Source organism: Schistosoma mansoni, chromosome 1 (assembly GCF_000237925.1).
Source record: "Schistosoma mansoni strain Puerto Rico chromosome 1, complete genome".
Taxonomy (NCBI): Eukaryota; Metazoa; Platyhelminthes; class Trematoda; order Strigeidida; family Schistosomatidae; genus Schistosoma; species Schistosoma mansoni.
The window spans coordinates 59,608,319-59,633,945 of NC_031495.1; the positions used below are offsets into that span (position 1 = coordinate 59,608,319).

The window sequence follows — 25,627 nt, forward strand, 5'->3', positions numbered from 1 at the left end:
AATCCACTTTTTGATCCATCCTCGTGACCTCGCCCACTCCTTCAAGTATAATTCCCAATTCACGAATGCTAATCCTGTCCGGTGTGCCTTCCTTGGGCAGGCACTGGCATCCATTGTCTTGCGGGTTTTTCCATGGTGGTCTCGATTCAAGTGACTCATGATTTCAACTATATATAAAACATATATTAATAATTCAATACACTTACGAATAACCAAGTGATCTTTACCATTGATGATAAATTGATAAAACACTGACTTATACTAATCATTATACCTTTCAATTTTACTTGTAAGATAGTCAATGCCATGATTGTATATGTGCTACATTTGCACCGTTTCCAAAGTTATTAGTGATATAATACATGTTGAGTAATTCACATGATTTATCATCTAAAATAACTGTTAAATCTAATTGTATTATTTTTTAACTTATAAACATTCACTAGGTGTTGTTTACTTGTATCTTCCCATTGTTATTTAGGACTGAAATTGATCAGTCTCTTGTTGTCATATGTGCTGACGAGTCCCAAATAGGACAAAATGCTCGTCCTGGATTCCACTGCTAGCTACTATCCATCTTTTTTTATTTATGAACCTGTTAAAAGTTTTTTATTTCAACCTAATTACATGTGCTAATTTATATTGCACATAATAATTTTGATGCATAATTAGTTGACTACCTTTCCTATTTGTTTTACATCTGTTTTATATTCATAGAAGTTAAAAATTCCACATTTGGTTTTCGATTTATTTACTATCCAAATAATCCATTGACGTGTTTCCCTAATGAAACAATTCGGTAAGTATTGAACGATTTCGTTATAATGACATAGTAATAGTAATAATCGGACTAAATTATATTTTTAATAATCATTGTTTGTTATCAAGCAAAAAAGACTTTCATACATTTTACAACGAAAATCAAATATTCCAGTTTACACTGGTTGATTAATTGTATCCCATGAATTAAAATCTCTAATAAATATTATTAATTGATTAAATGATGTTCATTGTAACATTGTAAATGATATTATGGATAATGGCTAGTAGTGAAATCCAGAATGTATACAAGTTATTGGTTATCAGGACTCGGTAGCTAAGCGGATAAAATGATGGAGTTTGAAGCGAACGCTATTTGGTTCGAGTCCCGGAATTGACACAAGTACACTCAGCTGACGAGTCCCAAGTGAGACAAAACGCGCGTCCTGGATTCCATTGCTAACCACCATCCATCTTTGCTTATAATGCTTGTGACTTGAGTCAATATAAAAGTAATTCGTACAGGATGCACATATGCCTATAAAAGACTGATCAATTGCAATCTTAAGCATCAATGGGAACGTTCAAACAACCAATACAAAATGAACTGTAAACAATGATATATATATATATGCTTTCAAATTAAAATATTTATTAGTATTTATAAACCGTATTCTAAAACAAAATCTTAATAGTTGAATTCATGAATCGATCTAAGCTAGGCCACTACTGAAAACCTGGAAGCACTGGATGGCGCATCCACGATCCTGCGCTGCTGAAGAGCTCCACACTAAGACGAAACAGTCATCCAGTGCTTCCAGGTTTTCAATGGTGCTCTAACCTAGATAGACCCATGAATTTAACTATTAAAATTAGTACAATCTCAATAAACCCCCATTCTAATACAAAAAATCTCCCTAATCATAAAGATTAAACATGATTGGAGCAAAGTTTTACATTTTACAACGAATAATTGAACTTCACGTAGAAAAAAAACATGAAATTTCTTATACATTTACATTTAAATTTTAAAGCCTTTCATTCTGGTACATAGATGGTAAAAAATTATTCTTACAAATATAGGCAACATTTTCGGTTCAACTTTGTGAATGGATGATTAACCTATTTCAATTTATAGATAAGATCATGAGTCAATTGAAGCTAGACTACCATGGAAAACCGATAGATCACTGAGCCGGCACCCATATTAGGTAGAGACCGGTATCTACCTCAGTACAATGGATGATGGTCGCGCAATTTCGTGGATTGGTTGAGGTTAGACATTAACACAGTTGGATGCCAGCCGGCTCAGTGGTCTATCGGTTAAGTGCTCTGGCGCGAGACTGGTAGGTCTTGGGTTCGAATCTCGCGAGGAGGGATCGTGGATGGGCACTGCTGAGGAGCCCCACAATAGGGCGAAACGGCCGTCCAGTGCTCTCAGGTTTTCCATGGTAGTCTAGCTTCAATTGACTCATGATCTCATCTATAAAATTACAAAAATCTCCACGAAACCCCCTTCTGATATTTCAATTTAGTTTGTTAGTGAATACTCTGAGTTGTTAATAATAATAGTAATAAGTATTTTAGAATACATTTAATCTAGTTAGGTATCGAATAAAACTCACATTCAGATTTGTTGACTTATATATGTATATACTTTATAGATCATACTAATTTGTTAAGATGAAATATTACTCAAAAAATCATTAGATTATATGTTCATGCTCATAATGTTCTCTAATACTTGCATTTACTGAAGTGTAATTAGATCAGTTTTGGGAAGTCTTGTTAAAGACATTAGTATGAAACTTCGTAAATTTCACATCATACAAGTGGAAAGGTGTAATTATAATTGCTGATCACCATGTCAGATACTTATGCTTATAATTTCTGACCTACCCTACCAGAATTGTAGCCAAATTTCCAGTTTATAAATGCTATGCACAGTTGTTTTTTATATAACAAGCACATTAATTGATAGTTTTGTCATATAGATAAACTTGTTTCTTGATTTTTTATATAAACACAATAAAACGATTGGTAATTTCTTTGAAATTAAAATATAGATAAAAGGTGTTTCATCAGTTAACTAGGACCAAGATGATTTGGATTTTGTTGTTAATTAGGTCTTGTTTAATTTCGAATAATCTGTTGACATTGAAAAAGTCACAAATGTGATCAACCAACTATACAGTAAATTTTTACTGTTGTAGAGCAAGGGGTGATAAAAAAATGATTTTATTTTAGTTTGAAACTTAGTGAGATTCATTCGAAAAAAATTACCTGACAACAGGAATTTAGTCTCAACTACATAACAATTTGCTGAACAAAAATCCAGTTCTTATCTTTCTTTCTGTTGTGTACTAACGAATCAATAATTATTTACTTTAAAATTAATTTTCAAATAACAACTGAAATATGAGATAAAGTACTGTAAATCTGTGTGGTGATAGAGAAGTATACTTTGTTTTATTCATCTTGGGAACACAATTAAAGAATTTGTAAATTATGTGGTTACTATTACCAGTACAATAGTATTGTTCTGTATTGAGAAACATCAAACAAGGTGAATAAATGCTTAATATTAAATAGTAATTTTTATCAAGTTAATTAATTATAAGATCTAAGGTGAAGGATCCCACCAAGCAGAAAATCCTTCATCGTTATTTGAATAACGAGATGTAACAGTATTTTGTTTTCACTATTTTGTCTTTATTACTTACTTTCATCTGAGTACATATGATAAAATTTTCTCTCTCTCAAAACCCAATATTTGTAGATTTGTAGCTTTGAAATGTCTAGTTGTCATCTGCCAAACAGTCTCGAACTTTGATAAAACCAATATTTATTGCTTGTGATATAACAGGGACATTAAAATAGTTTTCTTTGTACGCATGATATGACTGTACTACGATAATAACACTGGTGACCGAGTTTATAGTACCGTTAGATTAAATATCCAAACGGTACACTATACACAGACTGGATCATTTTCTATCAGATACCCTATAAACAAACAAAATAGAGAACCAGAGTAATGCTAGACAATATCTTATTCCACACGACTAAAAGGAGTCACTCTCAGTGAGTGGGGAGTAGAAATCCATAAGAGGGAAGGGAAGTACACATTTGTAAACAGTAAGTTGAATGACTGTTTACTCACACTCAGTGACTAACCACATTTACTTTCCTTAACATATATCAAATTCCCAGTTTTAAAAAGTTATTTAGATAATTTTGTTCTTTACAATGGTAAACTACTATATATATATATCACTCCTTAGTAAATATTTATAATCCTTACAGGGTTTGAATTTAGAAAATTCATATGATGCTCTCGGGAAACTTACTACTTTTAGTTTACTTATATGTCATCCAGTCGTTCATATTTTCAATCCTATTCAATTTGTAAGATAGTATTGTGATCATTCATTATTAACCTGGCTTAAAATAAATAAACAACTGGATTTCTCGATAACTGAATTACTTGCGGCTTTCACTGTGTTATAACTTGTGGCCGAGTGGATGCCTAGTTAACGTATGACGTGATAAGACCGCCAATCAGAGAGCAGTGAATTATCGATTAGAACAGTGACACACGAAAACCGTACGAGCAGTCTAGAGTACGTATCGGTCCTGCTTCCGTCTAGCCCAGCCAGTTAAGTCCAGAACAGCCTCTGCGGTATGAATCATTGTATTTCAAACATACTGAGTTTATATACCAATCAAACTGACCACATCGTACCATAAAATAGAAAATAACATGTGTAAAAGATCCAGCCAAATGTGGCTGTGAATAGGGGAGATAGTAAATAATAGACAGGGCATAATTCAGGAATGGTAAATCTTATAACAATAGTTCATAGTTCAAAATAAAGCTTATAATAAGAGGGACATGAATATGAATAGTTTAGTTATTTAGCGATCATACGATAAAACCTCATTGATTATTTTTTTAGCTTATTAAACAATCTATCTGTTCTCATGTTCAATATTCATGTTATATTTAGCATTATCTATTAATAATCGTTCTTGGACTTTTGTATAGGATATACATAGTATAACCCTGTTTATTCTCAATTTTAATTATAATATACACATTTGTCATATTTTACATAAATGAACTTGTATATTAACTGGTTACTTATCTTATGCTTACTTTTATTTGTTTCAACTTTTAGTTATTTACTTTTCCTTCAATTGAGAAGGGATTTTTATGTTGGTCGTTTAAGAGCAGAAGCATCGAAGATCTATGAATTGGCAGCATACGCCATACAAGGTAGTTAATTTTAATATTACAAATAGAATTTACTTTGACGAGGTTACAACTTTAATGGAATTTAAGGTTAGATATATATTAAAAATTAATATTTCACAAAAATGAAACAAGATATAATGTATATCATGTAATGAATAAACAAGATAGTAGCTGAGGTATTTGAATTTTTCATTTGATAATTACTAGCTATGATTGTTCAATCTTTCACTAATGATGAAGTAGTTTTAATCTCCTCAGTTATACGGAATAATGATAATAACGAATCAAATAACATTCATTATTATAAAATTTCATAACTTATAACTAGTGATCATAGTATTCATCATTCAGTTTGTTGATTAAAGATGTGAACATACGTTCATTAAACTAATGATAGTTGTCAAGTTATTGTTTGTTTTCTAAATAATTATTCTGAAATATCAACTGTTTTCTATTTTAAGCAAAAATGGATAGTGGCTAGCAGTGGAATCCAGGACGCCAGTTTCAGCTGGATGTACCTGGGAAGATTCAAACAAACAATACTAAGTGAATTTAAACTTCACCCCATTGCACAAGCAAGTGGCTATCAGGACTCAGTGGCCGAGAGGACAACGCGATGGCGTTTGGAGCGGAAGGTAATGGGTTTGAGTCCCAGAGTGAACATCAACTCTGAGATGCAAGTACATCCAGTTGATGAGTCCCAAATAGAACGAAACGCGCGTCCTGGATTCCACTGCTAGCCACTATCTGTCTTTGCTTACAAGGCTTTTGAATTAAGGCTATATCGAGGCGATACGCACAGTATGCGCAAATACCAATTAGAGACTGACCAGTTGCAGTCCTAAGCATCAAATGGGAAGATTCAAACGAACAATACTAAGTGAATGTTTTCTATTTTGTTCACAATGTCAGATATTCATATACATGTTTTTTCATAATGGTTTTTAATTCACACCCACACATGAATGACTTATTTGAAAAAAGTGGTTTTTATTAACTACTATATATAGTATTGGAATTTTTGTGATTGAATATTATCATGCTTTGTAATATCAAGGTTTATAAACTGCTATAAAGTTATACCGAAATTGATTAGCAAACTAGACAACATGAACTTAATGGTTATGTAGGAATAATATATTTGTAAAATCTCAGCGAATGAATTTGAAGTAAATCCAACGTTTCACCTGGCAATCTGGTTCAAGCTTTTTCAAGGAAATGTCTTATATCAACTCGGCGCCCAAATACTGTGAAACTATTCGTTCTAATTTAGACGAAAGTTCTTATATTAATGGTTATGTGTTTGTTATAGTTTAAGGTTATTAAAATTAGAATGTTGATTGTCCACTCATTAGCAGTGGCTACCAAACTCGACTTAATATTAAAGAAAGTCAGTTGGGTTTTAAATATCTTAATAATAATAATTTTAACTGAAGTAGTAAATTGTGAATAGGTTTCGATCTACGAGAGAGTATACATTTTATTAGAATAAAAGATCGGGCTTACGAATGAGAACTAATAAACCTGATACTAAGTTTCGAGTGTTATTCCTGACTATTTCTAATTATTAAGCACCATGATAATTATCATTTTCATGTATGTGGAGAGAATTCCTTGGCAAAATTAAGTAGGAGAAACTACCACATATCATTACTTGTAATGATAAACAGATAAGAATTTAAAAATTTAATCACTTTAGATTGTAAGTATTAGCTTACCAGATGTTATTTTGTGTATAATTTGTCGGTTAGACAACTTGTAAGCCAAGTGTTAATCATCTAGTAAAGAATTTAGATTCAAAATTATTATTTTTTTGTTATAGAGTTAGGAAGGAATCCTTTGCTTTCAATTCTCTTCAGTTTATAGAATGAATTTGTGTAGGATAAATACAATTTGTTTGATCAATAAGTTTCATATAAACTCTTACGTTGAAATTTTAAAACAACAATTCGAAGTGTTAATGAATATATATAGGTTTGATCCATTCTATAACATAGTCGATTAGTTTCAAATATCCGAAGATGATATATTAAGATATCTCCCAAAGTAACTATGAAATATGAATGAACTTACAGTTAGCAGTCAGTAGTGAAAAAGACGATCCGATATCACTCAAAGGCTTCAACATATAAGTTTGTCAAAAAGGTATGATGGTTTTTTTCATTCTAGAAAGGAAAACTATAATATACTAGTAAACTTGACCGAGACTAGAAATGGTCTTAAAAGGATTTTGTCAGTCATTGTTCGGTAATTACAAAGATTGTCAAACTTAACAATCTACTGATAAAACAGTGATGAAAACTAAATGTATGTGATTTTACTTGCTTTGGGAGGTTTGTAACTGATCTTTTCACTGTAAAGTAGACTACTTTTAGTACAAAGAAACATTCGATCAATAAAAATTCAGTTTAGTTTTTGATCCTTTATCAAACTATAACTACTTCTGTAAACAATTCCCTATGGTTAATACAGGATGTTCATAGATGTTCACTTTGAACAAAGGAGAAAGAGCTGATTATCACTATGTAATGCGCTGAATATAATGTTTATCAGATGGGTATGCTTATCGAAAAATTTTCCTTTTATTACAATATATACAATGCTTTCCCTTATCAATCTTAAGTGGTCTAGCAACTAAGATACTTTTTTTAAAAAAAAACTCTTCATAAGGAGTATTCCGTTTGTTTTAACGTTCTGGATTTCACTTAAAAATAACTATTTTGACACTTGTAGGCTCATCAGTATGACATAGTTCAACCTTACCGACTCGGTTCTATCCAGTTGTGTGTTTCATTTTCACCAAATTTTTAATATACAATTACTTCACTATTAAACATATTCTTGTTGGTGAAAACAAATAAGATTAAGAAAACCAGCTGAATACAATAAGTGTTACCCTTGTTTGTCTGACAGGTCTTTTGTTTTGTTAATTTCTTCCCAAAAAATACTTATTCAATATAGCTGAACATGGTCTCAAGGAGATTTCCTCAGGCTTTGACGTGGATACTATTCCCGGTGGTATGCGTGTCCTTCCTCAACTAACAAAACCTATTGTACGGCGAATCAAAAATCAACTTGAACAAATCATGTAAGCTTTAAAACTAACGGTTTTTTTCTAAAATTTCATATCAATGTAGTGTGATAGTAAAGTTCAATAAGAAGATGCTATCATAGATTTGTAGCCTAATGTATTTTCAATGTTTGCAGGGATTTTTAAACCAATGGCAATCACGATTTTAACAGCACAAATCGAAATAGGAATAACGGTGCATCTTAATTTTTTTGTGGGACACGTAAAATATTATATCGGATGGTTGAAGATAAGCGATATTAAGCTTTAGACTCAGTTCAAGTATTTCTTGGAGCTATTCAGTAGGGCATATTTCTCAAAATCAGAGAGCTGATCTGTGAAGTAGGATTCAGACGCGTACCATTCAATCTCATAGTTGGGGGTGAATAATAATGGCCTCTAGTTTTTGAAGGTAGATTTTGATGGCAAGCACCGACTTGTATAAAACCTAGTTTAAGGATATTCCGCCGATTATCTCCAATCATGAGAGAAAGAGTTTGTATTATGATACTGGTCCACTGAGAGTGTTGACCACAATGAAATTTATTTGATAAAATTAATTACTAAGAAGTAAGTAAATTGGCTTTGGTTACCAATAGGTGGTTAATTTTCATTCCAGTTAGACTATTAATGAATATTTATGTGTTTGAAACCTATTTAACAGTTCACATTCAGATATACTTAGATTCACTCCATAGTCTTTTGTAAGCACTGTTTAAACCTATATGAATGGAGTTTTATTTTAATGTATCAGCCAATGAATAACTTTACGTTTAATTACAATGAGCAACTATTAAGTGACTTAACCACATTAAACCGTAAAGTGTGAAACTTAGAACGGTATAAGATTCCTCAGAGTGTTATACAGAATGATATATATGTAAGTAGATTGGGAAGATTGCTATACTATCAAATTACCCACTTGTTTTATATCGATAGTCAACATCCACCTTAAGATAGAACACTGATCAACGTACCAACATATTTGTCCAGAAATATTAATTCTTTATTCTAATGCTTAAATAGATACATAACGGTTATCTATAACAGTTTAATTTGTGAGATATACAATCACTTTGGTATACATTTGTTTTGATTTGAGAGATAACAAACACAATAAAATCTTTTATCATGTTAACATACTATGTATTCTTAACATCTGTTTTAACAATATCATTCTTACGCTACTACTATATTTTCCTTAGTGATGAAATAATCTAAAGCAAATGATTGTGATTGAAATATGAAACAAACTAAAAATAATTGTAAATGGAATGTTTGTTTCGATTACATCACTTATGAACTATAGACCATATGAATAACAATAATAATAATATATATTGAATGTAAAAATTACATTTGGAATAATCTATTGAATAAGCCATTAAAATTTAAATCATTCCAGTAGTATTTCATTTAAGAAACTCAGACCAGTTTGTTGGGCGCCCAATTTCTGTTTAAAATTTCACAAATCTTTGTATAAAATCATAAATATTTTTGTTTTATTTCACTATGATTTAATTTGTTCAATGTCTTATTTTTTGAAATAGAAAATTTCTATTTGGAATGTACATTTTTCTGCAAATATTGACTATTTTTAATACATACTTGTATATATCCCTACATAATGTTCTAAATTTACATTTGACACCTTTTACAAACATGACCCGATTCTATTTCCTTGAAAAAGCTTGGACCAGATTGTCAAACGAAACGTTGGATTTACTTCGAATCCATTCGCTGAGATTTTACTAATATATTCTTACTATTTAATGTCCTTACATAAACTCGGCTCCCAAATGCTGTGAAACTATTCGCTCTAATTTAGACGAAAGTTCTGATATAAACATATACATATTTGAAATTTCATGAATGTTACGTAATACTTGAAAATGATAGAACAATTTAACACAATAATGATTCATTTAAAGAAGGAAATTTGAAAAAACAAAGTAGTCTATGAGAATAAAGCTATATAAAATAGATTAATGCGGAAGAATAATTCAGGGGATAATAGAACATTTAACACTTTTGTAATAACATTGAATAACCATTTGTTATAATTGAAAGCATGAGTCAATTGAAGCTAGACCACCAAGGAAAACCTGGAAGCACGACAGTCCAGTGCTAGATATACCGGTTGATTTTTGTAGCCTACTTCACAGTACGTAAACAGAATTATCACTAAAAGGTAAGGAATCGGATTAGCCGTATTTATTGATGTATAATAATTAGTTAAATCTCATTCGGTACTTTTTAAAGTCATTCAAGGGTTGAAATAAACCGGATAGAGATTTATGTTTTTAAGCTTAGCATAGAATAACACAAAGATAAAAATTTTCTGTTAGGCTCGTTTTCAAATATTATGGAATTCAGTTACTTAAAACATCCAGATCCAAAAATTGAGATGAATAATTATACCGTTACGTGTTAGTTTTCTGTTTATTTGAACATTCGACATTTAAAAATGACGGTCTCATGTCTGTTTTATTTGCTCCCTGTTGATATTTACGTTGTATTACACATACTTTGATGTTACAAGTAAAATTACTTAATTATTTTGAAATTTCAAATACAAACAAATAGATTTGCAAGTATGTATTATAATTTTTTGTTTACTAATTACAAAGTGGCATGTCTAAAACTGAAGCTCTGGAAAAATTCATCGATGAAGCATCAAAAATCGAAACCTATGGCATGGAACCTTTTCAGGTGCAAGTAAGTGTATACAATTATTTATTTTCGAATATTTCTGCTATTTAGATTTATTTAGTGACTTTACTTCCAAGGTTATTATAATATATATGTAAACCAGCCGTTACATCAGATAGCCTGGTTGGTTAGTGATATTATACTGTTAATCCAGGTGACTAAACTTAGTATTATAAATAACCCTGAATCTGTAACTCGTCTGACAAAGCAATCTCAACAATAAAAGAATGAAATAAAATTTAAGATCACCTAGACCACCTAGTCTTAACTTGGAATCCTGAAGGGAAACGGAAAAGAGGAGGGCAAAAGGACACAATGAGCCGAGAATTGGAAGCAGACATCAAAAGGACGAATAACAACTGTAAAAGATTGTTCAGGATAGAGTTCGATGAAGAATGCCGTTGAGTGGCCTATGCTCCTCCATGAAGGGAAACAAGCGTAAGTAAGTAAGTCAACTAGTTGTATATGATTTAGCCAATAAGCGACCAGGAATTTATTGAGTTCAACAAGACTCTAAATCGCGCTTATTCAATACCAACCACATTTTTGTATATTTAAATATATATTTATGACAGAAATTCTGGATGAAAACAATGTATTTAACTAATTATTTCTATTGGGCTTTATAAAGATGATAATAAGACAGTTTTTACAAAGCATACGCTTTACAGTTGATTGATTAATGAGTAATGACCAGTGTCAGGTTTGTTTAGTTCATTATTTCTGACCGAAACCTGTCAATCATTCTGGGTTATGGCCACCAGTCTAAATGACTCAACATCGTATTTAATATGTCGAGATATTAAGTGTTTGCATGAATTACCTCAGGAATGTAGGTATACTTCGGTGATGAGTCCCAAACAGTGCGAAACCTAGGGTCAAGGTTTTTTGTTGAGCACCTCTGGTCACCTATGCAACCAAACACTTTCGTTACAATAAGTTCTTTAAAATAGAATAAAAACGATGAGGTTTTTTCCATTGTAAATCATTTACATAGTACTAAAGGAGCAGTTAATTTTAGGATTTTCTATTACAATTTTGTTAAAAAAGATAAACAAGCTTTGAAATGTTATAAAATGAGTCAAATATTAAACATCATATTTAAATTGTGTTTTATTATATCTCGATTATATGACAAATGCTCGTGAGTTCACTATCTAATAATGATTCCTCCAAATAGATGAACATCATTTATAACTTGGTAAGCAAAGATGGATAGTGGCTAGCAGCGGAATCCAGGACGCGCGTTTCGTCCTATTTGGGGCTCGTCAGCTGAATGTACTTGCATCTCAGAGTTGGTGTTCACTCTGGGACTCGAACCCATTACCTTTCGCTTCAAACGCCATTGCGTTATCCACTCAACTTCTGAGTCCTGATAGCCACTTGCTTGTGCAATGGGGTGAAGTTGAAATTTACTTAGTATTGTCATTTATAACTCCTCTAATTGTCAATCCAATTGGGTAACTAGATACTCTGAAAAGTCGGTTATTATAATCCGACCAGAACTAAGGTTAAAATGAATGAAGTCAATGGTTATCTGTTGATTATTGATTGACGTGCCCCGAATAATTCATCAGTTACTCCTTTAGTTTTCGTTTGGAGTGATGCTACATCAAATTTTTAGGGAATCTTGTTTTGTCTACACACATATTTTACCAACAGTTACTGGTTTACACAAATGTGAGGCGTATAGCTTCTACAGAGTGTTTTAACTAACCCTTATGATACTTGATGTAAAATGGATATTATTAGAAGTTAGGTTAAGATGAACAATAGCGCAGAAAATTAAAAGCTTCATTTCCTATAGAATGAGTTTCATTTTTGCTTGTTTGTCGAGATTATTCAATGACAGTGTATTTGTTCATTTCATAAATATTTGTTAGGTTTCTTTGTTGTGAATTCTATCTCACTGTTGCTCACAACTTACTTGTTAGTTGTTCTTCTTCAGAGAAGGCTTTAGGGTTACATTTGTTTATGTATCTAATTGTTGTGTGAACATTAACTTAAAATTATGCTTGATTTCAAATTTAACTCCAATGGTAAAAGAAACGCTTATTTCTTTTTCAACTTACACAATTATTTTATTCCATAAAAAGGTTATTAGCGTGGTAACTTACTTACTTACTTACGCCTGTTACCCCTCGTGGAGGAGCATAGGCCGCTGGCGTGGTAACAGTATGATAACTAATATTATAATAGGGAAGATGAAAACCACCAACGTGTTTATTTGATTTTCTTCTAAGTAAGTGCAGAACTGTTTGAGACTATAACATAACCTATGAAACCACTTTATTTTTAACCAAATATTAGTGGAGCAATAAGCAGAACAGATAAATGACAAAACTGACTACATATCTTCATAAAACTATAAACGGGAAATAATGTGATAACATCTTAAGATCGAGAAAAACCATTTTTGGTTATTTTGTAGTGAAACCATTTTTTTTTAATTTTTCACTCTATACAAATAAGAGTTTCTTTTAAGAAATAGGCGTACATAAATAATACTTTAAAGCATATATTTGGTTGTTTAAAAGATCAGTACATCAGATGATTCTGATTACATTAATAATAATAATGATAATAATAATAATAGAGATGTTTCGAAAAATACTGATTATATCAGATGTTGTAGTGAAAATTAAATCAATATAATTTAATTATTAAGTTCTTATTATCTATACTGTTGTTTCATGTGACAATTGTTTTGACGAACTCATTATAAAAGAAAAAAAAATATAATTTAACTAAAATAATAGTAAGTCGTAAAGAAACTACTGAATATTTTATAATTATTTTGAGTAGTAGTTTTAATTGTAAGCACATTTCTGGGGTTATTAATTAGGAAAATGTTTACTGTTAAGTGTAACTAAATTTCTGGTTAGCGTTATTTTAGCGAGTTAGTTTTCTACGGGATGGGGTCGTTAACCCCATGCCCACCCCTTCTCCTTTGTGTGGGTTTGGGACCGGCAGTTACTCTAGAAGAGCTAGAGGCAGATGAAATAAAAAGGAAATACGTCACATCTAGTTCATTTTCTAGTCACAATTATATAACTATTTCACATTAATTAAATTTGTAGGAATAAAATTACAAAATTGATAAGAATTTGCATAATTAAATACTACATACGTTGATTTATGGAGCTTCACATAGATTAAGATAAGATTAATGCTTAGTTCATGCTCTTGTCGAACCAGTTAATGCAAATCATACAGTGTTTCTTACTTACGACTTAAATTTAATAATGGAGTTGTATTTGCGTTCAGTAATAGACAGTTGTATCTCGAGATTCAATTACATCTGAACATATTTGTGTATTCATCCAAAATCAGTCGGGGTTGAATGTAAAAGATACTTAAACGCGTCATAGCGCAATAACCTTGTATAATTATACCTAAATTTGTATAGACCATTTTCCAGAATGTTTATCTTTAAAGTAAAAACTTGTTTTAGATTGATATCATGAGTCGATGACTGCTAGACCCCCATTTAGAACTTGGAAGCACTGAACGACCGTTTTGCTCCGGTATGGGATTCCTCAGCAGCCCTCATTCACGATCCCGCACCCGGGACTCGAACCCGGGATTTCCGGTTCCGCGTTCGAGATCATGGATGCACACTGCTGAGGAGTCCCATACTGGAGCAAAACGACCGTCCAGTGCTTCCAAGTTTTCAATGGTCGTCTAACATTCATCGATTCATGGTATCAATCAAAAACCTAATAATCTCCACAACCCGACACTGATAAAACTTGTTTGTCTATGAAGCTCTGTGATTTGTATCTTGTTTTAAACCTCATTAAATCTATATACCTCAGAAAATGGTTCCCTTGAATTAACATCTAATCCATCTGAATCTGATACAAATGGTCTTTTGTGAAAAACTTCATCCTGTTTGGCAATCTATTATGGGATTAAGTAATGGCACCTAATAATTAAAAATTGTCTGCCAATAATTTTGTGTTATTTTTCTCCTTATTATCTACAATGAAAACAAATTTGTCTGAAGTTTTTACATTTGGTTCCATGTAAGATTTTTTACATACAACGCTGAAGAGTGTAGAGTACACACAAAACAGCTTCTAACTGCATCCCACTTTTGACGTGTTCTTTAGCTAATGTAAACTCTTACTGACCATGAAATAAATCAAACAAGCTTTTCCGTAAATGAACAACACGTTGGTGAGTTGTAGCCCTAAACAAGAAGTAATTTCAATTTTACTGACTACAGTTTAATTAATATGTGGCTAGTGATATATATATATATATATGAGAATAGGTGAAAAGTCTTTATAACAGCTATGAATAACTTAATTGATGAAAGATTGATCAAAATATTTGTTGTTTTGTACTTTTATAATTGACGGTCATAGTACAATTTTACTTAACAATATTATTGATTCTGTTTTCCTTAAATGATACAAATCTGTATGCTTACTCACGTCTGAGAAGTGTAATAGTAAATATTTATATATTACTATGTTATCAATTGTTGATATTTTTTTGTTGAATGCATTTTCAAGCAAATTAATTACCGGACCACAGGTATCACATCCTAGTTTGAGATTTTTTTTCTAGAGAGGATGAATAATTACTTCTTAAAATAAACCTTTGAGGTATTTACTAAGAAGCATAAAGAGATAGATTTGATGTAAATAAGCTATTCACTTCAATCGAGGTTTTTATTTGATAGTTTGTTTACAATAACATCAGATCAAAATAAGTCATTTTATACGCTTACACTTGGTGCTTACTAGGAATTAATACTAGTGGTTAAAGTAGACAGTTATTGTTATTTCATCAAACGGTAATATCACTAGCTTTATTTACCTGAATTTTAATTACCGTCAGACACTGAAATTACTACTTTTGTGCGCCTAGTGTTTCTAAAGAGACCAAAAATCTTTCTACAGGATTTCTTTTTTATTTCATTTGAGCACTAGGACGAAAGAGCATAGTTTAGGACTATAAACAAGCAATAATTAATTTTGATCTCTCTAAGTTTCACAATCTTGTTTTTCTCATTAAATAACTGAAACTTTTAGACCAGGATCAGTTTAAACGTCTGTTTTTAAAACATTCTCTGTTTTGTGAATATCATAACTTATGAAGGCAATCATTTATGTGTATAAAGATAAAGCATCACCACTGATAATCACTAGTTAAAGAAATTTTCCTGATAAATTTTGTTGCTCATCGAATCGTGTACATTTTCAGTTGTCTCAACAGATTGAAAAAAAATTATGAATCCTACACATTTTGAACTTATGTAAATTTTTATTGGTTCAAAATAAATGACGTAGTACACTTCTCTGTACTGAGATAAAAGATCTAAGTGAAATTTTTTTGAAGTAGTTTCATAACTATGTTAGATACTTCAGTTAAGTAATTTTTCTATAATTTATGTATCATAAATTACTAATAGTTGAGTTTTTTTCCACTAATATTTCAAAGGTAAATACTTGAGCTATACCTGGTAAAAGAGCATTAGTTGATTATGGAGAAGTACCGTAATTAACTTTTATGAACCGATTCTTAACTAAAAACTTATATATGTTATGAGGATAGACTGTACTGTTATTCTTTAGACTTTAGGAAATAAAATTTATTGACTGTTCTTCTATTATCGTTAACCTACAAATGTTTTACACATTTTGCTCACCCTTTTTTGACCGAACTTCTGTTGAACTGTAGAGTTTTTGGGAAATCGGGGATGATGAAACCCTGGTAATGCTGTTTTAGGGCTCGATATATTTTTAATGTCTAGTGGAATGGTGGTGAAAATTAAATAAGACGTAGGATATTAGAGATTTGGATTTTGAATACGTCTCTCTTTTAAGTTAATGATTATAACACACTGAATGTAACTTATTTTCTACATAGAGGGCTATGTGAGAACGAGTGATACCGTAGTGGCTGGTACTATGTCAATTCCACATAGGTATTCTAGCTTCTGGACAAATCAATTTATTCATGCTTCTCAATCCATATCTTGACTTTGTCACTTATCCGCTTGTTAATTCTGTCTATTTTTTAGTGCGTGTTAATTACTCACTCTATTCACTATGTGTCTGTAACTTGTTTTTGTTTGAGTATAAGTGTTGAGTGACTCTTTATCTAATTGGATTGGCTCATTTACCTTCTACACTGCGCGTCATTTCGTTTCGCTTCGTTCTCTCTTGTTCGCTTTGTTCCCCTGATTGTCTGTCAAGATCAATCGGTGTACGAAATACACGTATTCAAACTTCATTCTCATGTTTGACTTATTTAAGTCCGTTATTCACTAACGCGATTGAAGTCGATGGTTAAATTTGAGGATTGGTGGCACGTATATTTCAATAACATAGCATACGATCTGAATATAGTCAAATAAGGGGCCACAAAAATACTACATGATCACTTGAACTAACGTAGGCCAGAAAGGAAGTTGGTAATTATCATCATGTGCTGAATGAAAGCTGAATGTTTCAACATTTAATCCACATTATATTATAAATTGATGGTTATTTTGAGGTTGTAATTAAATCAAGTGGGTAGTGAAGTGTTATGTATCTTATGAGCGAAATGAATATATATAATAAACCATTGAAATCTCGACGATCAGGTTGAAAAGTTATTAAATAATAAATGAGTTTCAAAGTGTTTTGCGTAAAATTATTAATTTTTTTATAGAAGGCAACCCATATTTCTTATTGCTTTTAAACTTCATATTTTTTACTGAAATAGAAGAAAACTAAAATATTGTCTACAGAAAAAGGGACGTTGTTATCATGAAGTAATTCACTTTCCATTTTGGCATGTCCATAGTATCTGTTGTTTGATCACAAAACCAAGCGATATTGTAAATACATACTTAAGAAGTCGATTTAATTTAAATAAATAGAATCTTTGAAACCACTGAAAGATTTTCATCACCTCGTCAAACTTCTTTAGAGAAAATTAAAAACAGATTCTAGTTATTTTAATTCTTGTCTGTTGATATTTGTTGGAATAATCGATCCAACCCTGAAAACATCTGTTACAAAAAAGATTCGGAAACTGCCTATCTACCAGTAACTTTTATCTCAGTTTGACTTCATCGAAATAAAACGAAAAGAACTATTGATTGTTATGTAGTTTCGTAGAAATGCAATGTTGTGATGTAAAAAACCGGTATGAAACAGTTGTTCAATGCTCCTTGATTTTCAGCTATCCTTTAGTTGATATCGGTCCATGGTATAACCTATGTTGAAATTGACTTATTAACAGTTTATTTAATGATAGTTGTTTGACTGATGGATTTATATCTGTATGATTTATCTGTTGAAAACTGTTACAGCAAATTTTGTGCATTTTTATTTGAACATTATTCTGGTTAAAAGTAGTAATGGTGATTAAACAGAGAAGCTAGAAAATTGTTCCCATAAAATGATAAAAACCAACTGTTTTTGTATAGGGCTTTGTGATGGTTATAAAATTTTCACAATTTAAATCACAAGCTGATCCAGGTATAGACAAGTCTAACTTCAATCAACCCTTTACCTGTTGCCTGGGTTGTATAACTACCTTACACCCCCACACGGAATGAAAATTGTCGTTGCATTTGGTGAATCGATGAATTTTAGTACTTCTTTATTTTGTATTGTCGACAACTGAAAATAAAAGGAGGTTAATTTTTAGCCCTTCACAAAGTAAAATATCTTTAGGAATGTTTATTTTTAAAGGAAATTATGCAATCAAATCTCATTACTTTTTTCCAAGAATTACCATATACTTTCAGAATTTGTACAGTATTCATTTTGTTAATTCTTTTTTTTCAAGGATCAACGGCAAAATGGTTTATGTATTGGATTTAATTATAAAGGTATTTCTATATTCAAGGATGGTTGCAGTATCAATGTATTTGAATGGTAAGTATACTATTTTCTAATTAAATTCACATAATTATAGATACTTTAATAATAATTAACTTGTCACCAGTGTACAATCAATTACATATTCAATACCAATTACTGTTTTTTTTTTTAAAGATTAAATTTAGCAGACTACAAATTGTGTTCAAAAACTACCTGTCGTTAGATAACTATCTCACGGTCTCATTTAATTTACCAGATATTTTTAGACTTGAAAATAAATTACAAGTACAATTGGTTACTATTTAAATGGAATAGTGATTGATTAATTAACATAATAATAGATACAAACAATTAAACGATATATTTTGAGTACCAATAATAATTTTTCACATAGTTGATAACTTCATATTTTACTTGTCTTGAAGCACCATTCTAAAGTTACTAAAAATATCATTTGAATCTCATTTACTTTATTATGTTTATGCAACATTCGTGTGACTCAGTATTAAAAAATGAAATTGAATCTATGACTAAATAATGAAATAAAATTAAATAGCATATATATATATATATATATATATATATACAATACATTCAGGAGAAGTTTTGTAGATTAAATGGTTTGCAAGTGGTTATATCCAGGTAGTTTAAAAGATATGGCTTTTTAAACTAGATATGTTCATGGTAAGCAAAGATGGATAGTGGCTAGCAGTGGAATCCAGGACGCGCGTTTCGTCCTATTTGGGACTCTTCAGCTGGATGTACCTGCATCTCAGAGTTGATGTTCAATATCCATCTTTGCTTACCATGCTTGTGAATTTAGGCTATATCGAGGCAACACGCACAGTATGCACATATGCCAATTAGAGTAGGTTGGAAGAAAGCTAGGGGCGGCCAGACCAAAACGTGGTATAAATCCATGAAGTCGCTGACAAGTGGACTGAGCCATGTTGGTAGGTGTAGACTACCTGGTTGGGATCCGCGAGATGATAGCAACTGATAGTTAGAGACCTTGAATGACATGGCTCAAAATCGTTTGCAATGGCGAAGGTGCATCCACTCTTTATGTTCTGCCAAATTCTAATATTCTGAACTCTTCATGTCCGTATCCTTTTTCTCCTTCCAAATTTATTTCACTGTACTACACTCTTTGAATAACATCTTCAAACCCTAATCTTTCGGTTTACTGCTTATGCTCTTACTACTTCTGAGTGAATTTAAATATGTTCATGTTTACTGTCATTATTCTCATTCTTAAGTAAAAGTTTCTGGGTTTCATGATTTTAACTGATTATTACCAAATCATAATCTTATAGATAGGAGAGTTGCACGTTTGAAGATGTGTTTATTTGCAAAAATATGTCAGCGTGAACTGTACATTATGTAATAACTTGTAGATTGTACTAGTGTGGTGTGGTCTACTTATATCCACATAAGTAGCATATGGTGATGGTCAGATATAGAATGTATTTTGGCAGAAGATCTATAAGGAAAGAACAGGAATGAAGCTCAATCGGTATGAAAATGCATGAACAATGAAATCAGAGAAGACGGATTGATATTTGCAGAAGGAACAGTTAAGATTGAGACAACTGATTGTTAATTTGCAAATTAACTGTTTACTGTATGGTTATCAGAATTTAGTGAGATAGTCTGTAATTTGTGCTTAAATACATTCAATTGTCCCCACCGGTGTTCTTGTCCACCTCACCAGTACAATCTTCCATAGATTTCTGCTTCATTATACTTGCTACTCAAAATATAATCTATGATCACTGTGACTGTTTTATAATCATACTTTACTGATATTATTCAACAGTATATGTCACAACAACTCATCAAAACAAAGAAATATATGGATATAGTATGACTTGAAAATAAATAATGGGATGAAAAGATAAATGACACATGAATAGAGTAAGGATATCATGGCCTAGTTTAGAGAATCTAAATGTGAATTTACCATGGTCTAAAGTTATTTATTTTCTGTTTCTTATAGAATCTATTCAGGAAGTCCATAACTTCTTGTATAAGTTCTCTGAATATTTAGGGACTTTTTTGATCAGATTTATGTGTCAATTTCTAGTTATTTTCAAGCTTAACATTTACACTACTAGGAAACATGTTTTTCAAATCTAAATCTAAGCATGTTTACCAATTTCTCATTTAGTGAAAATTCACGATCTTAATGTATAGCTTCCTTCGGAGTGAAGGATTAGCGCATCATCTCAGAAATTTTCATTAGGTATCGTCTTATATGCTGAAAAATGATTTAAAGCATCCATATATGATGGTCAAAATGTTTCGTCATCACGTCATGTAATCATGTGTTGAGCCACGTAAGAAAGTAAAGGAAATAATGGGTTATTTAGGGAAGTTCAGTTTGTCCTTGTGCTACCTGTTGTATCCACAAAACTCTAAACGAATTTGATACTTGATACTGGGGAACAATGAGTTGGACAACGTAAGTGAAAATACGAAGATCTTAAACATGGATTTACTTGATCCTCATAATAAATCAAAATAATATGTGAATATGCAAATTTCTATATGAGTTGTTTGCAATCAGATTAGTATTCGGATTTCTATAAGTTGAACTGAGTTTTACTTCACATTGATTAATCAATCAACAACTTACTATGTGAAGGTATATTTGCAAAATCATACAAATAAGCCTTAATAACTAATGCGATTGCATCTTATAGACGGCTGGGGAAAATCAATTTCGTATGCTCCTCGCAATCCAGTCAATTCAGTACCTCCTCACGATATAACCATTGTTTTAATCATTGAGCAGTAAAGTGATTTAAAATGAGTCAAATCTTTACGCAAAAGGATATTTAATGATCAATAAAGGAATCCAATCAACATGAAATAGTAAACTTAGACATGTTGTTGTTGAGGGTATTCTAGAGAATAAATACTTAACTTTTGTCGGGAAATATTGATGAGTACAAATTTTAAGCTCAGATAATTTTGTCATCTATGGTAGCTAGGAAGTGTACCTTACTTACTTACTGTTAAACTTTCATCAGTTGACATACTGAATTTTCAATCTAAGATAAATTCTATAATTCCATAATAATGTTGGCTCTATTGGCTAAGAATAAAACACATAAATGATGAATGCAATTTATGACTAAGTATTATTTTGAAAGTATTAATATTATAAGTTAAACATATGACAATGAAAAATTGTTTGTGGTCCATGTATTGATTTTAAAAAAAATAAGAAGTATGTATTAGAGAATTTGAATTGAACATCTTGACACAAAATCTATGAAAATGTGCTAACAGTTATGTAATTTATTGTTTAGGTATTTACCATCAATTGTATTTTAGGCCTGAATAAGTCATCTTATGATCTTATTTACTGCTGTTAACTTATGTTTTTGGCAGTCAAATGGAAGACTTTATTAAGGGTTTTGTGTAAGTTGTTTATAAGAAGTTAGTTTACAGTCCAGAATGAAAAAAACAGGAGTTATTACAGTTGATTGATCACTGGGTGGTGATCAATGTCATGTGTGTCAAATCCTTCTTAGTGCAGATTGATTCCTATCGATCAAGCTGCAATGTGGCCATTAGTCTAGGTGACTCGACACTGTGTGCACTATTTTGAGATAAGATGGTTTTTGGAGGTGGTCAACAGGAAACCCTGGACCTGGGTTTCGTGCTACTTGGCACTCGTCAGCAAGGTGTACCTGTAATCTTGAGGGAACTGGTGCTCCCTGACGAATTCGATCCCATCTCACAATCCTGCAGGAGGTTGGTCGCGGCCTGGATAGCTTAGTGGGTGACACGGGATCGAACTCACCAGGGAGCACAAGTTCCCTCAAGATTACAGGTACACATTACTGACGAGTGGTCACCCTCTTCACAGTATGACTCAAACTATAAACCTTCAAGTCTAGCATTTAGCATGATAGTTTTGGAATACAATGAACTAAATTTCCAAATCCATTTAATTTTTGTGATACAAATGAAAATGAGTAACCAGGTCAGTATCTCCACTGGTCATTAGTTTCTCCATGTAACAATTGATTGAAATTAAATTATTTAACTCAGAGACGTATTATTTTGAAATGAAAAATTCCTACAAGAAATATAGCTTGTATTGACAAAAGGCAGACTATTGTTCAACGCTTAGCCTATTATTAGTCCTAAATTAATCTATATGATCTTGCTATTTCTTAAGCACACCAGAAAGTAATGTATTATTCACTAATTAGCTTGTGGTCGTTTAAACAACATATTACACATTTCTATTTGATGAACTCAGTGCAGCAAATTTCCACGATGTGTTCATTTCAATTAATTTATACTAATTAGTAAAATTCAGTTAAAATTTAATTCTTTTAAGGATTTGTATGAGCAAATTTTGAATTATCCATTTAGTGATCTACCAGATGAAATGCATTACTTGTCATATATATATATTATTATCATGAATCTATCAATGTTAGACCTCCACTTAAAACCTAGAAGCACTGGATGGCCGCTTCATCATATCATGGGACCCCCCAGAAGTACGCATCCACGACCACGCACGCGAGGTTAGAACTCACGACCTTCGATCTCGCGAGCAAACGCTTAATCTCAACACCACTGAGCCAGCATCAAATGGTGCTATTATCTAACTTCAACTAATCCATGATACTGAGTGACTATCGTTCATTGTCTTCGGTGGGTAGCTGTCCGCAGAATCGGGGATGCTCACTATTGAGGAGCCCCGTGCTAGGACGAAACGGTCATCCAGTGCTTCCAGGTTTTCAATAGTGTTCTAACATTGATTCATTCGTGATATCGATCTAAACTCAACAATCTGCACAACTCTATACTGATGATATGAATTTAAGTTTTTAAATAACTCGCTTGTTTTCAATAATAATGTCTAATTACAGTTTTTTTTCTATTATCACTGTACAGGGCATCCATTAAAAACATTTATCCAGAAAAAAAGAATTTGGTTTTAATCGTTAGTGGCAAACAGGTAAATTCTTTCGTTGATTCATCATTTATGTTGAGTTAACTTGCGTTTGAAAACAAAGTTTAATTTACATTGTATCATTTAAGCATTTAAATTATATAGTGTTTTCATTTTATCTCTATTCTGTTTTACTTCAAGGTTTTTCATGTATTCTGCCTTGTTACGATCTCTTCGTGACATTTCCTTATAAAGAAAAATAAATCAAACTGATAATCGTTGTTGTTTGCATAGTTCAGTATTAAACTGGTTACACCATGCAGCTAATACAATATCCCTATGACTTGACTAATAAATATCGAAGATTATCGATTCTTATCTGCTTCATTCCTTTTTGTAATCTGTAAGATGCTTGTACTAACTTACTCTCAGAAGGGAATAAGTATTATTCTCACAATGCTGTGAAATGTAGAGATGTGCAGTACTTCCAGGTTTTCCATGGTGGTGTAGCTTCAACTGACTCATGATTTCAACTATGAAAATACTTTTGTAATGTTCACTTAACCTATTACAATAAATAGTCTTTATGTAATCTTTATTTTTACTAGATCAACCATATATAGTTTATTTTATTCTTATTGTAATACCTGTAACCTATTACATAATCTTTTTTTAATTATGTACCACTCTTTAATGGTTTTCACTTTGATTAACCACAGAATGAATGACATCATCAATTTTGATAGAGTCAATTAATTGTCAAAATGTTAATTATTTACTGATTTATTTAAATTGTGAATGAGTTAAGAAAAACAAAAAAAATATCAACTTGTCACAGTGAATCAATTTGTCTAATTTTGTTTATTTTATTGTTTATATTAGAAAGAATTTTTGTACAATTGAATATGTGAACATAATGGTCCTAGTTTTTTTTTATAATTTTAAACAGACATTTGCCTATTATATTGAATAAACATTTTTTTTGTTTTTATAAAAAGAAGCTTTATTTAGTTTAACAATCATATGATTGGATTATAAAAAATAATTGAATTGGACATTTTAATATCTTGGATATTAGATTTAACAAAAGCTGAAAAACACTGTTGGTTCAGTGTGTCAACTCAAGGCTTTATGATTCGTACAGTGAATAATATTCATCAAAACTGTCAGTGTCCGTGGAATGATGATATACTCCACAGTTCGTTATGTTTGTAGTTGATCAGCAATCGATCATTGTGTGTTGAAGAAAATGTGAAATTGGAGTGTTTGAAACATCATCCGTAAAGATGATAAACTGTTAAAATACAAAATTTATATTTGTAATCAATATATGGTCATCAGTCTAATAGGACGAAATTTAAGCAAGGAACGTGATATGGAGAGCTAATGAGAAGTTAACATTTCTTAAAATATTGTAGTAGTGTTTTTTAATCGTTCTCTCAGAAAAATACAGTTTCGGTCAGAAATCAATAAGACTGGTATTGGAATACAACTGTTGAATGAGTAGTAAATTTTATTCACATCCATCTGACCAAAATGATTCATTGACCAATACTAATAAACTTCAGTGTTAATTACAATTGACTACTTCATAATTAGTTAAGTAGGTGTTGCTTACTATAACTTATTGAATTTAGAATAATGAAGAAATAAATATATATTCCGACTATTTTTAACGTTATGATATGAACAAAATAACAAGATCTGCTTTGTTTGATGAATTTACAGTATTTTATCATTTATTAATTCAATCTTCAAGATTTTAAACTGAGTGACGTTAACGTATAAAAATAAGGTTTTATCATACGGGAACTTATACTTTCCAAGCTTTTAATGAGTAGAATAGTAAGTAGTAAATTCTGCTGTCATATGAACAGTTGAAATCTAATGAATCACTTACCAACTAACAGCAATAAGTATATATGTTTCATATACATACTTATGCTTGTTACTCCCGATGGAGCATAGGCCGCCGACCAGCATTCCTATAAGTAGAACATTATTCACATCATCTACAAACATTTATACAGTATTATTTTGTGAGAAACTGTGTTAGTGTGACAGATTAT

The 25,627-nt window shown here is 31.4% G+C and overlaps 1 protein-coding gene across 1 annotated transcript in view; it reads left to right on the forward strand.

Moving 5' to 3' along the window:
• The window catches only part of Smp_121940 (hypothetical protein), a gene marked incomplete at both ends in the record, with an annotated part of 48,506 nt that overhangs the window by 14,637 nt on the left and 8,242 nt on the right, over positions 1–25,627 (forward strand). Inside the window, 6 exons of the mRNA XM_018795047.1 lie at positions 718–799; positions 4,941–5,038; positions 8,009–8,105; positions 10,718–10,805; positions 18,600–18,688; positions 23,561–23,636. Coding sequence (XP_018649398.1) covers positions 718–799; positions 4,941–5,038; positions 8,009–8,105; positions 10,718–10,805; positions 18,600–18,688; positions 23,561–23,636 — 530 coding nt within the window. The remainder of the gene's footprint in view (positions 1–717; positions 800–4,940; positions 5,039–8,008; positions 8,106–10,717; positions 10,806–18,599; positions 18,689–23,560; positions 23,637–25,627) is intronic.